Raw genomic sequence first — 15,650 nt, 5'->3', positions numbered from 1 at the left:
CAAGTTAATATAGGTTTTTCATGTAAATAGCTTTTGTTAAATAGGTCTACAACTGAAAATGAGTTTACCATATCATTATTAAATGTAATGATATCATTGTAGGCCTGAATGCTTTCAGTAGGCCTACTTGAATTACTTTTGTCCACTCAAAAAGTTGACTTGAATGGAAAGAAAGCTGATACGGTCCCTGTGTTTTTATTTTATTTTTCCATCCCTCCTTTCTTTGGTGGTAAACATGTATTCAGGCCATAAAGGTTTGCTGGGTGGATTATGTGAATTTGATAGGCATTAAAAAGCTTTGCCAGGCCAGCCCACATAACAGGACTGATTATCTTGTTCTAATCAAAAGGCATGTGATGATGATCTGTCAGTAAAGGGGGCGTGTCGGGCAGGCGTGTCTATCCGGGGCGTGAACGCTTCCAACCAGAGAGGTGAGGAGGGGGCGTGTCGGCCCCGCCCCGTTCTCTCTCTCCCAGTCAGATCCTGCATCACGCTTTTGTTCAAACTCACACACACACGCACAGTCCCTCCTGCATGCATGGATTTCTACGCTATATTATGTGTCATTCATTTTAAACGGTTGACAAGTCAACTACCTTATTATTATCGCTTTTTGGCAACTCAGAGGCATTATTCACTCGTTGTCTGACACCCGTGCCATCTTGGGACTTCATAGTTTAGCTGTTTTTTTTGTTTTTAGTTAGTAAAAATACGGGTGCGATCATAGCAAGGTGTCCTGAACACAGCGGGCAGTCCTGGAAGGAGACTAGTTCGGACAACTTCCAAAGCCCCCTCTCTGCGTCCCACGGCTGGAGTTGCTGCTCTGTGGCCGTGTTGTTATTTTACATTTTTTAGACTTTTAATACATTTCTCGGGCTTCTTCATCCAGAAAGCCTCCTCCTATCTATGCTGCTGCTGCCCTGCTTCGTACTTCTCCTTGGATATCTATGGCGAGTAGTAGTGGTGTGCCCTGCATGCTCTCACCACCACCACCACGCATCAGCTCTGGATGTACTCACAGCGAGCCGTTCTTCTCTGCAGCCTGCACGCTGAGACAACGAGAGACAGTGAGTGAATGTTGACTTCACGACCAGAGGAGGATCGTAGCAGATTATAAGACTTCAGCCCATTTGAATGCCTTTGCAGGCTCTCTGCTGGTTTCTGTGCTGCAGGCAGGGCTTCAGGTTGCTCGGACGGGACTATGGGGAGAAAGAGGAGGAAGAGTCTTTTGAATTGCGCAACGCAAAGGAGGACTTGACTTCCAATGGACGGGTAATACTAATAATGTTAACTCTCTCGCTCTCTCTCTCGCCCCTTTCGGGACCCGTATTGGTTACCTTTTCTTTTCAACCAAGGGTCCCGAAAGGGGTAATACTCTCATTCCACTCCACCTGCAGCCATGAATGTTTACTTTATCATCATCACCTAACTTTTTGCATAATTTACTATGTGTTGCACTATGTGTAAAGTGTAAATGCCAGCATAAACCCAGAACGTTAAGTTTAGTAGTCTAAATATGCTTGGAGCTAAATCTGCTGTAGGTCTAGTCACCTTCTGAACTATTTTAATCACAGCCGATTAAAAAAAAATAATAATAATTACTGGCCAAACTACACGTGTGTTAACGTACATTGCATGTTGTTTTTCCACGCAAAGACACGTTAAAACACACAGTTTGTGTGTTTTTGAGGTAAGAAGAGAGGAGAGGTTGCGTCAGACAGTACGCGTTTCGTGTGTTGGCTCCAGTCCTGTTCCCTTCTGGGAATGTGTCTGGTCATTCAAACACTTTAAAGAGGCTGCATTGATGATTCAGAGAACAGAACCATGTCCAGTATTTACATTACGAGCTCTGTGCTCTTTGAGGCAGGCCTGCACACCATTGAGCAATCCCACACAGTGTGATGTAAGCCACACAAAAATAAAAAACACCCAGTGCTGAATTGAACTGAATCCTGAGTTTTTTGCCCCCCCCCTCCCCTCCCCTCCACTCCACTACCCCTCAATTGCAAACAAGACTGTGGCCTTGTCTTCTCTGTAATGTTAGTCATCTGATCAGGCAGAGAGTTCAGCATTGTCCACCCACTTGTGAGGGGGCATTGTTGCCTTGAATTGAGGTAACCTCTTTGTGTGGTAGGACCCAATGTACAGTACTACTCTATGGTGTAGGGCTATGCTGCGATCTCTGTGTGCCTCTTCTTTACAACTGAATTTACTGTCACTGCAATGACTGCATCTCGCTTGGACATCACATCAGATTAGGATCACTTCTGGACGGTGAAATATTGTTATTCTTGGCGTGCTGTCCAGAAGTTCTGTCTAATTTGGGTGTTACTTGGGCAGGCCTGGCACGGTGGCACCACGGGGTGCCAGATGGGGCCTGGCAGGCACCCTTGGTAGCAAATTCTGCCCCCTCAGTTTAAGTTTTGTGTACATATTGTTTTACTGTATAAAAAAATTAGATGTGCCCCCTTGACATTTTCAACTGCCCCCCCCCCCCCCCCCCCCCATTTCATTCAGGAGCCGAGCCTCCTCTTGGGTATGTTAGGCAGGTCTAGTCACTCTCTGCTTCTGAAAGAATAGGCTTTTAATCAGCAGAGCCTATCTGATTAAAACTATCCCACCTGAACCTACTGTACTACTACTGTACTACACTGTGCAAGATAGGCTGCTTATCTATTTGTTGGCTCCTGTCTAGCTTGCTACCTACCAGCGGAACACCCCGAGATTTGCATGAAAACGTTGAGGATAGATAAGAATTTCAACGTTATTATTATCTCAACAGAAGTATAGGCCTATATAACGGCCACATTGTGCGTGTAAAAAGCAACATCTGTTGCCCGCGGCTAACTATCCAGAGAGGTGGCGGCGTGTATCGCTGTTCTTCTTGGCAGACGTCCCTGTCTTGATCATCGTGCACCATCTGTCTGGCAGCGGTGGCCAGAGAAATCCAACCGCACTCCATATCCTCAATCAATACTAGATCATAGCAACATGTCCCCGTGGAGACGCCTGACAGCGTTTTAACTAAGACATATAGAGGTCTCGTACTCCTGTAAGTAACTTCCTTGGTTCCTTCTAGAGCCCGGCTGGCCAATTATTAAGATTGTTGGGTCTGAGCCAGATTCTGGAGAGACCGTCCTAGACCACTCTGGGTCTGACTACTGTTGTTTTTTTAGTTGGTAAAAAAACCCCAAAACACTTTAGACCTATTCAATGATCCGTCACGCTGTGAGTTTGTAGATCTTCTATTTTTGAGGAACATTCACGTATGGTGAAATGCCCAAAATAGGAACACCAACAAAGTGGTTAAATCTGAGACACATCTGCTGCATAATTTGCCGATACCATTGTCGTCTGATGCTGCCTCTGTTTGCACCATGGCCACGACCAGTGTCTGTGACATCATGGACACTGCTAAAATCTAAAATATCTAAAACCACATATTACACACACAAAGACCCCAGGAAAGTGTTCCAAATCTTCTAAATGTCATTAACATATATGTTTTTGCAAAAAGGGTGAAGTGTCCCTTTAAGTCTTTTCCAAACTAACACATTTTCACCGTAATATATGATGTATTGATCATTTATTAAGATATTTTTTTGGCTTTTTGCCTTTATTGATAGATGAACAGTAATCAGACAGGAAATGGGGAGAGAGATGGGGTGGGTGACACGCAGCAAAGGTCGTCGGGATCGGGACTCGAACCCGCGACACGCTGTAAAACTGGATTACCAAGGGCCCAGGCGCCTACGCCAGCCACCCGGGCCATGTATTGATCATTTATTACTTCTCCCCATATACTGTACTGTACTCCCTAATGGAATAAATCATGCTGCACAAATCGCTCCTAATGTCCTCATGAAGAGGGGTTAGATTTTTGTGGGGGGGGGATACTACTTTAGTTGGTAACTGATATCAGTGTGAACTTATGACACGCATATCGGCCTGTCTGTCTGCTCTGCATCGCTGCTTTCTACCACATTGACCAGACAACATGGATTATAATTACTGTATGTCTTTCTGGATTTCTAGCTGGTAAATGTTCAGACTATCAATATGGTCTGTTCTAAACCACAGGAATTGTATGCATTATAGTTCCCTTCCTCTTTTGTCTAATCTCCTAATCATGCTACTTCCGTGGTAGAAGGAACTGCATTAGTCATTTATCTGTCAGAGATTGTGTCCACAGTAATCCAAGGTAGTAAACCGCCCGACGCCCGTCGGGTCTAATCTACACCCAGTTACTTGGCTATCTCTGTCTGAGGGTATATTGATCATTTGGTACACTTACCCCAGTGCAAATCGCGTTTCCTCTTGACCTGTGTCACTGGAGTAGGCTGAATATCGTACGCTCTGTCAATACTTCATGCTGAGCCAGTAATTAGACCTCAGCTGACCCACTCTAAGCCAACACCATTAGTTATGTTGCCTGAAGGCCCTCCCTGTGACACAGAGCACTGTTCAGGCGCTCCACGGCGTCCGTGCTGCATGGTTGGGGGGGTGGGTGGGTCTTACCCGGGTATGGTAGCGGTTGGAGATGGGTAAAGGCTGGGTGGGGGGTGTAGGATGAGTCCCAGGGAAAACCCCTCGGGGCACTGTTCCATCGTTTACTCAGAGCACCCCCCCCCCCCCGCCGCCCCCATCACATCCAGTGCTTGACAGGCCACATTGTCAGACAGCAGGTCAGACCTCCCTCTGTGTGTGCTTTGGGCTACCTCTCTTTCTGAAATAGCCATTTAATAGGCATTTGCCTAGCTGCTGCTGCCAGGGATGACCGCAGCAGCAGCAACCCACCAGTCTGCTGGTGTCTCCCGTGCCTGCCTGGGCCATCCCAAAATCATCTACCACACTGGTTCCCAAAAACTGGGTCGGGACCCAAGGTTGGGCCGCGGACCGATTTTTGTGGGTCATGACTCAAGTAACCCATTTTCTTTTCCTATACTTAAAAGATGTCTTTAAAAAAAATACATTTAATTATACATTTTGAAACAAACAAACAAAGATCTAAGAAATTCCATAAATAAAAACAAATCTTAAGTAGTAGTGAAAATAGCTGATCTACAGGCTTGCGCTTGTGGATCTTGTTATTTTTCACTAGTTTGGATCCCGGCCGGGCAAACATATAATCTCTCTTTTGGGTCTCGACCTGCAACGTTTGGGAACCACTGATCAGATCTACCACAATCTCCAGCATCATTTCCCTCCCCGCTGCCAGAACATGCCATGATTTGTAGCCACCGTAGTACCAAAGAAAGCTAAGGGCAACATAGTATACCCTTCTGCTTGCCAGAACTCTCACTGAGGTTGGAACTAGAACTATGAGTCAGTCTCTGACGCTTGTGCAGGCTTGGCCCGGCTCAGCCTGAGAGTATGAGGGAAGTTCAGAACCTTTTGCCTGCATGTTTACAGTCTTCATTCAAAGAAACTGCCTTCCAACAGCTGCCCAAACAGTCACACTGGAGCTGAATGCCTCCAGTGTTGTTGGGACAGCAGCAGGGCACTAATTTTAGGAGAGGACATCCGTCATTCTCTCTCTCGCCTTTCCATGTTTTTCCACTGAAACTTTATTCAGCTTTTTTTTTTGCGCGATGTGAGCCGAGTTCAGATTTTCTTTTTCACCGACACGCTGCCACCAAAGTGCCCAGGTCTGGGCAGCTGTAAGTGTGGAACGCCGCAGCGCATCCTGTTACCAAGAGGAACAAGCGGGCACAGTCCGGGCTAACGCTGACAGCAGGTCCTATTAACCCATTCTGACCTGAGATCAGATTCTAAAAATGTCTTCTACATCCTGACAGTTTTCTGAAAAAGCTATGTTTCTATGTCAGTCGTTCTTCGATTTTTCAAAAAATAGCAGACCTACAAGCTCGTAGCGCGCCACTCGGTGGCGCGCTATGAGCTTGTAGATCTGCTATTTTTCAATAGCTAAAGCATAACATATTAATGCTAACACCAAAAGGGGTTCCCACCCAAAATGGGTTAACCGGCGCTGCTACCGCCCTACGTCTTCAGAGGTGTCACGGTACGTCGGGTTTATATTTGGTTTCCGTTTGCGTCCCTGCCTCACCACCACCTCCAGGCCACACATCTGGTCCTCAGGCCGACACTGGCAGAGCCCAAGCGTTTCCTCCTGGTTACTCACCCTCCCAGGAGAGGCTGCCGGGCGGGGGAGGGGGAGAGGAGAGAGGAGGAGGAGGAGGAGCGGGAAGAGGACGAAGAGCGGAAGTCTGCCACGGAACGAAATACATCACGGCATCTCTTTCCCTTTTTCCCTCCAGTTTGGGAGTGATTCATCTCCCTGTCCGTCCAAAAAGGGGGAGAGTCGATGCCAGGAGAACTCTGCATTTGCACGCTATTCCTGTTGCCATCACGTAGCCCCATTAACTGGACTGGGGGAAAGTCGAGCTTTCTGAAGTTTTGTTTTTGTGGAAAGTACTTATTCAAAAGTGAACAACTAATTCTAATTTGTTGTATCTTGAAGCGACGTTTCATCGAATGCATCACGGCATCTCTTAATCCTTTCCCCTCCAGCTTTGGAGTGATTCATCGCCCCTGTCTGTCCAAAAAAAGGGGGGAGAGTTGTTGCCAGAACTCTGCATTTGCACGCTAGTCCTGTTGCCATGACATAGGCCATTAACTTGACTGGGGAAAGAAAGTCAAGCTTTCTGAAGTTTTGTTGTTGTGGAAAGTACTTATTCAAAAAGTGAACAACTTCTTCTAATTCGTTCTCGCGTATCTCGAAGCGACTTTGCATTTAGTGGCGTCATTAATTTGTCTCTGCCAGTCAGTGGTCTGTCTTAGATTTCTTGTGTTGACTGTTTGAGTGAGGATGTTGGCTTGGCTAAATCACTGATGCAGGACCGAGCCAGGAGCCTCGGGAGAACCTTCCAAAACAACCTCCATTCACAAATGGCTTTATAACGCCATTCAATTCCTGCCAGGCTAGTTTAACATTTACAGTACCTCTCTGGTTAAACGTTAACTAAATCTCATCAACCACACCTTCCTACTCTTTTACTTATTTGACTCGGCCCATCTGCCATAAAACCAGCCCAATAGATTTCCATACGAGTACCATATGAATTTGCAGCTCATGTTTGCTTTTGCTTCTTTTTTTTTTTTTACTGTCCAAAAAGAAGCGTCTGGCTGTTTTCCTAGATCGAGTCCTATACTTAGGCCAGCTTGCCCAGTAGTTGTGTGTGTGTGTGTGTGTGTGTGTGTGTGTGTGTGTGTGTGTGTGTGTGTGTGTGTGTGTGTGTGTGTGTGTGTGTGTGTGTGTGTGTGTGTGTGTGTGTGTGTGTGTGTGTGTGTGTGTGTGTGTGTGTGTGTGTGTGTGTGTGTGTGTGTGTGTGTGTGTGTGTGTGTGTGTGTGTGTGTGTGTGTGTGTGTGCTGACCTGGATAGTGTTTCAGGTACTATAGGCCAATACCCCAGGTTAGGCTACAGCGGCCACAGGACATTGGCTTAACCCATTTTGGGCGGGAAGTGGGAACCCCTTTTGGTGTTAGCATTATGTTATGCTTTAGCTATTGAAAAATAGCAGATCTACAAGCTCATAGCGCGCCACCGAGTGGCGCGCTACGAGCTTGTAGGTCTGCTATTTTTGAAAAATCGAAGAACGACTGACATAGAAACATAGCTTTTTCAGAAAACTGTCAGGATGTAGAAGAAGACATTTTTTGAATCTGATCTCAGGTCAAAATGGGTTAAGGTTGTGGCGGCTCCCAGTCACACACACACACACACACACACACACACACACACACACACACAGACAACAACTCCGGCCACGGGGACACGCGGGCACTGGCGTGCACACCGGGAAACCTGTCCAAGTCGCACACAGACGAGCTCTGATGTCTGGCAGGGTTTTCCGAGGTCAGGGTGGTAATCTAAAAGGCTGGTGCGCCGTAAACGAAAACCTCCGCCTCCTCTCCATCTCCTGCTTCACAGGGGCATTTTGGAATGAAAAGTTCAGTGTTCTGCCCGTGAAATGTGATTTAGCTCGTCTTGCCAGCGGGGGCCCTCTGTGTAGTCGGAATATGCAAGTCAGTCACCCCGATTTCCATAAGAAGCCTCAGAGAGCCCGTTGGGAGAGGTTATCATATTTGTCGCTGTATAGACTTGGTTTGTTGCCATATCGGCAATTTCTCAGACAGAATTCCCTACAGATAGATGTACACGAGAGATGGCGTCTGGATAGGCTGTCAAACCACACGAGTGATCACAATCGTGTGTGTGTGTGTGTGTGTGTGTGTGTGTGTGTGTGTGTGTGTGTGTGTGTGTGTGTGTGTGTGTGTGTGTGTGTGTGTGTGTGTGTGTGTGTGTGTGTGTGTGTGTGTGTGTGTGTGTGTGTGTGTGTGTGTGTGTGTGTGTGTGTGTGTGTGTGTGTGTGTGTGTGTGTGTGTACGCGCGCGCGCGTGCAATACATACATACAAGTATGTATTGTACGCGCGCGCGCGTGCAATACATACATACAAGTATGTATGTGGTCAGAAAACAACCGTGTTTGGCGTGTTAGTACTCAATCAAAGTTCTCAAAAGACGAGGCCTATTTTTAGTTAACAACCAACCACCTCATAGAACTGACTGTATCTGAATAAAAGTGTTTTCTGGGGGTTTGCTGCCGGGGGGTTCGGCCGAAGCACAAAAGATTCCTCTGTTCGCCATGCACTCCTGTGTTAAATGGGCCTGTTTTGCATGCCATATTTTCTCCTGAGCAGCTCGCCCTTGCAAGTGAAAGCCAAGCATTACAGGAAAGGGCCAGCTATGTGTCGTGATTGCCAGCAACGGCTGCAGGCTCTATGTAACATTAGCACTGAGTGTGTAAACCTGTTGGAGGGATCATTTCAGCTTGAGAGCTATAGACGGGGCTAACAGACTATTGTTTGTACAACATTAAGTATATTTATATACTTTTTTTTCTTCTCCCAGTGGTGTAAAGTAACTAAGTACATTTATTAAAGTGCTGTACTTAAGTATAATTTTGATGAGATGCATTGGCGGCTTGATCTGCCATGTTCAGAATATTTGTATACATTTAAAAACTTGTGAAATGGGACATTCTGCACAATAAGTACTTTCTACTTTTGGTACTTTGAGGACATTTTTGATACAAATACTTTTGTACTTTTACTCAAGTAAATTTTGAATTCCAGACTTTTACTTAGTGGAGTATTTCTACATTGCAGTATTGATACTTACTTACCACTACTTAAGTAAAAAAATGTGAGTACTTTTTCCACCACCCCCCCTTTACATTGTCTCTCTCTCTTTTGACAGGTTCCAACTGAAGTGACTACTACTCAACCGACATGCACAGCCAATGGAACTAATGGGTAATAATAATTTGGTCCCCACTCCTTTTGGGGTATTTTGTGGTCACGGTACATTTTGCACATAGGTGAATTGAGTCCACTACATTCACCCATCCAGCTATTAGGAGCCCTGGGTGGCTGGCGGTGCCATTAATACAGCACCCGGGGAGCAGTTAGGAGTTAAGTGTTCTAAAATGGTATAGAAGTGGAAAGTGGATAAGGAGAGGGGCGAGAGACATAAACCTCATTCCACACTAGCTTGAAATGCCTGTAGCTTTACTGGTATATTTGTGAACATACACAGACTTTGAATAATGGTAGACATATGTGGTGAGTAGTGACCCCCCCTTTCCGTCTAGTCAAAACGCAGAGCGTCATAACGGTACACTAATGACAGTGCGTCAGACTCTTACCTAAGAGACATTAGTCCTATGAACAACAAACTGTTGTTCTATCAACAAATGTCTTCATAAAAAACACTATTGGCGTGTGTAAACGGGTTTTATACATGATGTGGCTTCGCTCGGGGGTTCTGACTGTATAGACTGCTAGCGCCCTTTCGGGTGACAGAAACGGTGTGTACTAATTCTATATCTCTCCAAAAATTAATAGCCATCAGGTTAGTTGGTGTGTGTGTGTGTGTGTGACCCTGAGGGGGTCCGTTCCAGCCAGGTGGTTCCTGCAAATGTTGTTAATATAGCATCAAAATCAGTCCCTATTTACATCGGCTATTCGCGGTGTGACACGTTGTGAGCTTGTAGATCTGCCATTTTCAAAACATCTTAAAAAATGTGGAATACATTTTAACGGCACACATCTTGTATGGAGGTCCTCCCTGGCACAAGATATTTTCAGATAGGGGTCTGTCTGTGGACAAACAATTAAATTGGGGGTCCTGTAGAGACAATGGAGAGAAGAGACGCTGATGATTATTAGTCTGCCAACCTGCTGATGGATATTTATTGTTTCTGTTTATTCCATTAACACATATACAGTATGGTATCATCCCCAAATGCCTAGTCTCGTGTGCGTATTGGACACATCTTGTGCAAATATGTGCTGTGCCGGTAATTTCTTGTGGCAACAGTGACATGACGGTAAGGTGTGTGTGTGTGTGTGTGTGAAACTGAATCACCCTGCCTATGCCAGCAATCTATGTTAATTTCTTAACTGTAAATATATAGTGGAATTGTAGTGTCGACACAGCAAGTTTTGTGTGTTTTTTTCCTTCTTTCAATTCATACACCCAATTTTTAGGAAGCATCGGTTCCTTGTTCTATACTGTAGAGTTCCTCTAAGCACGGTGTAATTTGTACATTTAAGAGCAGGTTAGTGCAGAGTGTGTCATCGCCAGTGCATGCAGCCCGAATTCTCAATATCTTTTACTTCCCTCTACAGAGAGAACATTGACACGTGGGGTTTTCGCCACACGACACCTCTTCTGACACACACGCATAGATCACACTGACACACGCATAGATCACACTGTTACTGTACACATGTACGCGCATAGGTCAAGGTCACGGTCAAGTTCTATGCAAAGCGCCTTGGATAAAGGCGCTATATAAATGCACCATTTCTTTTTTTTACCATTTACTGTACACGTGCACACGCATAGATCACACTGTTACTGTACACGTGCACACGCATAGATCACACTGTTACTGTACACGTGCACACGCATTCACACTGTTATGCACAGGTTTGTCACGATCATCGATTATGTCATGATCGTGACTGTCCTACCAAGTAGTTGTCAACTTCTTCACACTGGCTCACATAAGATGAAGATCAAATAGATTGAAACGTTGTCAGAATTCTCAATAAAGAACGTCTTTCTTGTACCTGTGGTGTGCGGGCTCCATCCAATATCTACTGAAGTTTCCTTAGCCCAGCACCCAGCACTGTCGATGTGCGTATTCTACGTCCGCTCTAGTCACATAAGAACAGGCCATGATTGACGTGTGTGTGAGGTTTAAGATTGAACCTCGGAGGTTCACCGTTTTCACGATGTGATGACCGGCGGCAGCGTTTCTGTGAATCACATCATTCAAATAGTCAGACGTTTCTTTTTATACATGTGAATGCAAAGGAGATAAATGGGCTATATAGAGAGAGTGATCTCTCACAGTATATATCATCCCTGGAATCACATGTCATCCTCATTGCTGCCCTCGCTCGCCCCTCGCTCAAAAAAATCACTCCATCTGGTGGTTTACAGACAGCGCAGACGGCCGATGGATGAGTCACACACCGCTGCGGAGCAGTCTCCGTAGCGCCACCGACTCTCAAGGACAAGAAAGCAGTGGGGGGTGCAGGGGGGCTGCAGGGCAGGTCCATTATGCTGTAATAATCAAATGGGACGTACTGTCTGAGAGAGAGAGAGAGAGAGAGAGAAAGATAGGTGGAGAGAGAGAGAGAGGGAAAGGAGACGAGCCCCAGGGTGTAGCATGCATGGCTTCTTCTACTAACTGGACTGTGTGACTCGCACTTCAGCAACACTCCAAGAAAAGGTGTGGCTAGGCGCGCGCACGTGTGTGTGTGTGTGTGTGTGTGTGCAAGGCAAGCATGTATGCATGCAAGTGTGTGTGTGTGTGCGTTTGAGACTGTGAGTGTGTGTCACCTACGCAGCACGGTGCGGGAGGCCCTCGGGGCATTCACATGGCTTGATTTACTACTGGTTCTTGGAGGGAGTGTGTTAAACGTCTGTGTAATCATGCACACTGTGTGAGGAGATTAGAGAGCAGCATGCATGCTCAGCTCGCTCGGTCATTACCTGGCCTACTATACAGCTGGGCACACCCAGCTGGGTGGGTCATTACCTGGCCTACTATACAGCTGGGTGGGTCATTACCTGGCCTACTATACAGCTGGGTGGGTCATTACCTGGCCTACTATACAGCTGGGTGGGTCATTACCTGGCCTACTATACAGCTGGGGTGGGTCATTACCTGGCCTACTATACAGCTGGGGTGGGTCATTACCTGGCCTACTATACAGCTGGGTGGGTCATTACCTGGCCTACTATACAGCTGGGGTGGGTCATTACCTGGCCTACTATACAGCTGGGGTGGGTCATTACCTGGCCTACTATACAGCTGGGTGGGTCATTACCTGGCCTACTATACAGCTGGGGTGGGTCATTACCTGGCCTACTATACAGCTGGGGTGGGTCATTACCTGGCCTACTATACAGCTGGGTGGGTCATTACCTGGCCTACTATACAGCTGGGCGGGTCATTACCTGGCCTACTATACAGCTGGGGTGGGTCATTACCTGGCCTACTATACAGCTGGGGTGGGTCATTACCTGGCCTACTATACAGCTGGGTGGGTCATTACCTGGCCTACTATACAGCTTGGCGGGTCATTACCTGGCCTACTATACAGCTGGGTGGGTCATTACCTGGCCTACTATACAGCTGGGCGGGTCATTACCTGGCCTACTATACAGCTGGGCGGGTCATTACCTGGCCTACTATACAGCTGGGCGGGTCATTACCTGGCCTACTATACAGCTGGGTGGGTCATTACCTGGCCTACTATACAGCTGGGTGGGTCATTACCTGGCCTACTATACAGCTGGGTGGGTCATTACCTGGCCTACTGGCTGACTGAGTGCCTCCTTGGTGCCTTGGTTTAATCTGTACCTTTTTATTTGGCTACTGCCAGGTTTGAAGAGTCATTCATCATTAATAACTAACTACACAGTACAAGCTGGGAATAATGACCGTGATATGATTGTGATCAATTTAAGCATTCATGTTTGTCATAAATGGTGCATTTATATACAGCGCTTTTAACCGAAGCACTTTACAATGTGCATTAAGTTCACCCATGCACGCACGCACGCACGCACGCACGCGTAATCCAGAGTGATTTACAGTAAGCAAGAACAACACAAGTTGATACATCACAATCAAATACATAAATAGACATCAGGAGCTAAGCTAAGAACCTGACATCCGTCTAACAGTAGAATATCTGTACAATGAAACTATCATAAATACATTAGCGTTAATTCCACACACCCCTCTTCCGTAGCATTGCGCTATGCGAACACTGCTCCCACTTCTATCTCCAAACGCGATGGCGCTCCGCGTGCCTCCACAGTCCACGCCAGGCCTGCTGACAGGATTCCTGGCCCACATATGGGTCCCGACCCGCTGTTTGGGAAACAGTGTGCTAGCTAGACAGAGGACAACCAAGGAATTTATTTACAGAAGGAAGGGATGACACTTTCATGGACGCTTTCGTGGGAGGCAAACCTTGCACCGGAAGATCCATGAATACATGGCAGTGAATGGAGCCGGCTGGACCAGCTCGAGAACAACAAACTGAACAATTGCGATCTTTGTCATATAATCGGTTCAGGAACATAAAAGAAGACATATCACATGTTGTTTTCTATAATCACTTGCTTTTTCGATGTGCCCAGTACATCGTTTTATTGGAGGATCTAAACCAGGGGTTCTCAACGTTTTTGGCCGGGGACCCCCGGAAAAAGCTTTGGCAATGTCTCGGGACCCCTGCCCCGCCCCCTCCCGACCCCCAATATAAATTGACTGCTACAATAACCTTAACCCTGTAAGACCCGGATACATTTCTACTTGCAAAAAAAAGATTTCAACCTTACTACTACTTTGTACTACTAGGACTTATGTTAGAAAAACATGTTAAAAAAATAAAAATAAAAGTTTAATGGAAATTTTATGCACATTTATAATAATTATTAAAATAATAATAATAAATTAATAATTTACATTCGGTGGATATCTTTCACAATAATAATACATGCTTTTCTAGACATTCTAATGATCACACACATATATGTATTACATGCATTTTAGTTACTTTTATCAGGGTTAAAGATTAAAGGTCATAGGTCAATTTTTATTAGAAATTGCACTGAGTCCAGAGATTTTGAAGTTGTGTAAATTTGTGCCTCTGTGGGGGGTATTTATATGCAAATATCATGACCAATGGCATTGCAAGACTAAACAATGAACATCAATGATGATGTTTAGGTGAAAAAAGAATAGAAAAAAAAAGAAAAAAATTAAGTGATTAATTAAAATAAAAATGTTACCGAGAAGCATCGCTACCATTTTGGGCGGGAACCCCTTTTGGTGTTTTAAGCATTGTTATAATTTAGCTATTGAAAAATAGCAGATCTACAAGCTCATAGCGCGCCACCGAGTGGCGCGCTATGAACTTGTAGGTATGCTATTTTTGAAAAATCGTGAAATTAAAAAAAAAAAAAATCTTTTTTCTTTTCTTTTTTTTTTTTTAAAATCTTTTGGGGACCCCCCAAAATAATTTGGCGACCCCCCCGAGGGGTCGCGACCCACGGGTTGAGAACCCCTGATCTAAACAGCTGTATGTATCGTTTCTGTCTCGGAGCCAGTTATCGTGAGATTTGGCTGCCAGAAACAGTGGACAGTCTCGCGATGATACCTCTATAAAATTACACCGTGTACTCGGTAAAAGCAACGCTGCATACGATAATGTGTTAAATATCTTCTGTTATTTTCCTGAAGCGATTTCTTTTACAAAGGTCTCAGTCATTCAGAAATGTGTTCATGAGCTCTTAATGACTCCAATGCATTCCACCAAATTCTGGTAGACTTTATTCAAGTTCTTACACTAAACTTGGATCCAGTTGTGTTGAAGAGCTCCCTCCTCCCAAGTTTTTCTAGCTGATAAATGCACTCTTACAGAGTAACAAACTGTGACTTCCTGCCCCCCCTCTCAAAACACTTTTTTTCCCCTCTCTCCTCTGCCTAGTCCAGAATGAATTCCTTGGCAGTGGTCTTGAGTAAACAGAGTATTTTTAGCTGGGGAGGTCATATAGGCCCACTCTTAATCACCACATTCCCATTTTCCCACCAGTCCAGTTTCAGCCAGAGGCCCATGCATGCACGCAGTCGGCCCACTGTGTGTGGAGGAGGGAGAGAGAGAGAGGGTGACTCGGAGAGAGGTTGACTCGGAGAGAGGGAGAGAGGGTGACCGGGAGAGGGAGAGAGAGAGAGAGGGAGACGGAGAGAGGGTGACCGGGCGAGAGAGAGAGAGAGAGAGAGAGAGAGGGTGACCAGGAGAGGGAGAGGGGGGGGGAGAGAGAGGGTGACTGGTAGAGGTAGAGGGAGATGGAGAGGGCGGGAGGGGGAGAGGGGGAGAGAGAGAGGGTGACCGGGAGAGAGAGAGAGAGGGTGACCGGGAGAGGGAGAGAGAGAGGGTGACCAGGAGAGGGAGAGAGGGTGACTCGTAGAAAGAGACGGAGAGGGAGAGAGGGGTGACTGGGAGAGAGAGAGAGAGAGAGAGAGAGAGGGTGAA

At 46.0% G+C, this 15,650-nt stretch overlaps 1 protein-coding gene across 1 annotated transcript in view; it reads left to right on the top strand.

The window, feature by feature from the left end:
• Positions 1-521: 521 nt before the first annotated feature.
• Positions 522-15,650, top strand: part of plekhh3 (pleckstrin homology, MyTH4 and FERM domain containing H3) — a 60,171-nt gene continuing 45,042 nt past the window's right edge. The window contains exons 1-2 of the mRNA XM_079520848.1: positions 522-1,272; positions 9,283-9,338. Coding sequence (XP_079376974.1) covers positions 1,135-1,272; positions 9,283-9,338 — 194 coding nt within the window. The 5' untranslated portion in view covers positions 522-1,134. The remainder of the gene's footprint in view (positions 1,273-9,282; positions 9,339-15,650) is intronic.

Source organism: Electrona antarctica (genome assembly GCF_951216825.1).
Source record: "Electrona antarctica genome assembly, chromosome: 14".
Lineage (NCBI taxonomy): Eukaryota > Metazoa > Chordata > Actinopteri > Myctophiformes > Myctophidae > Electrona > Electrona antarctica.
This window is presented reverse-complemented; position numbering and strand designations above follow the sequence as displayed.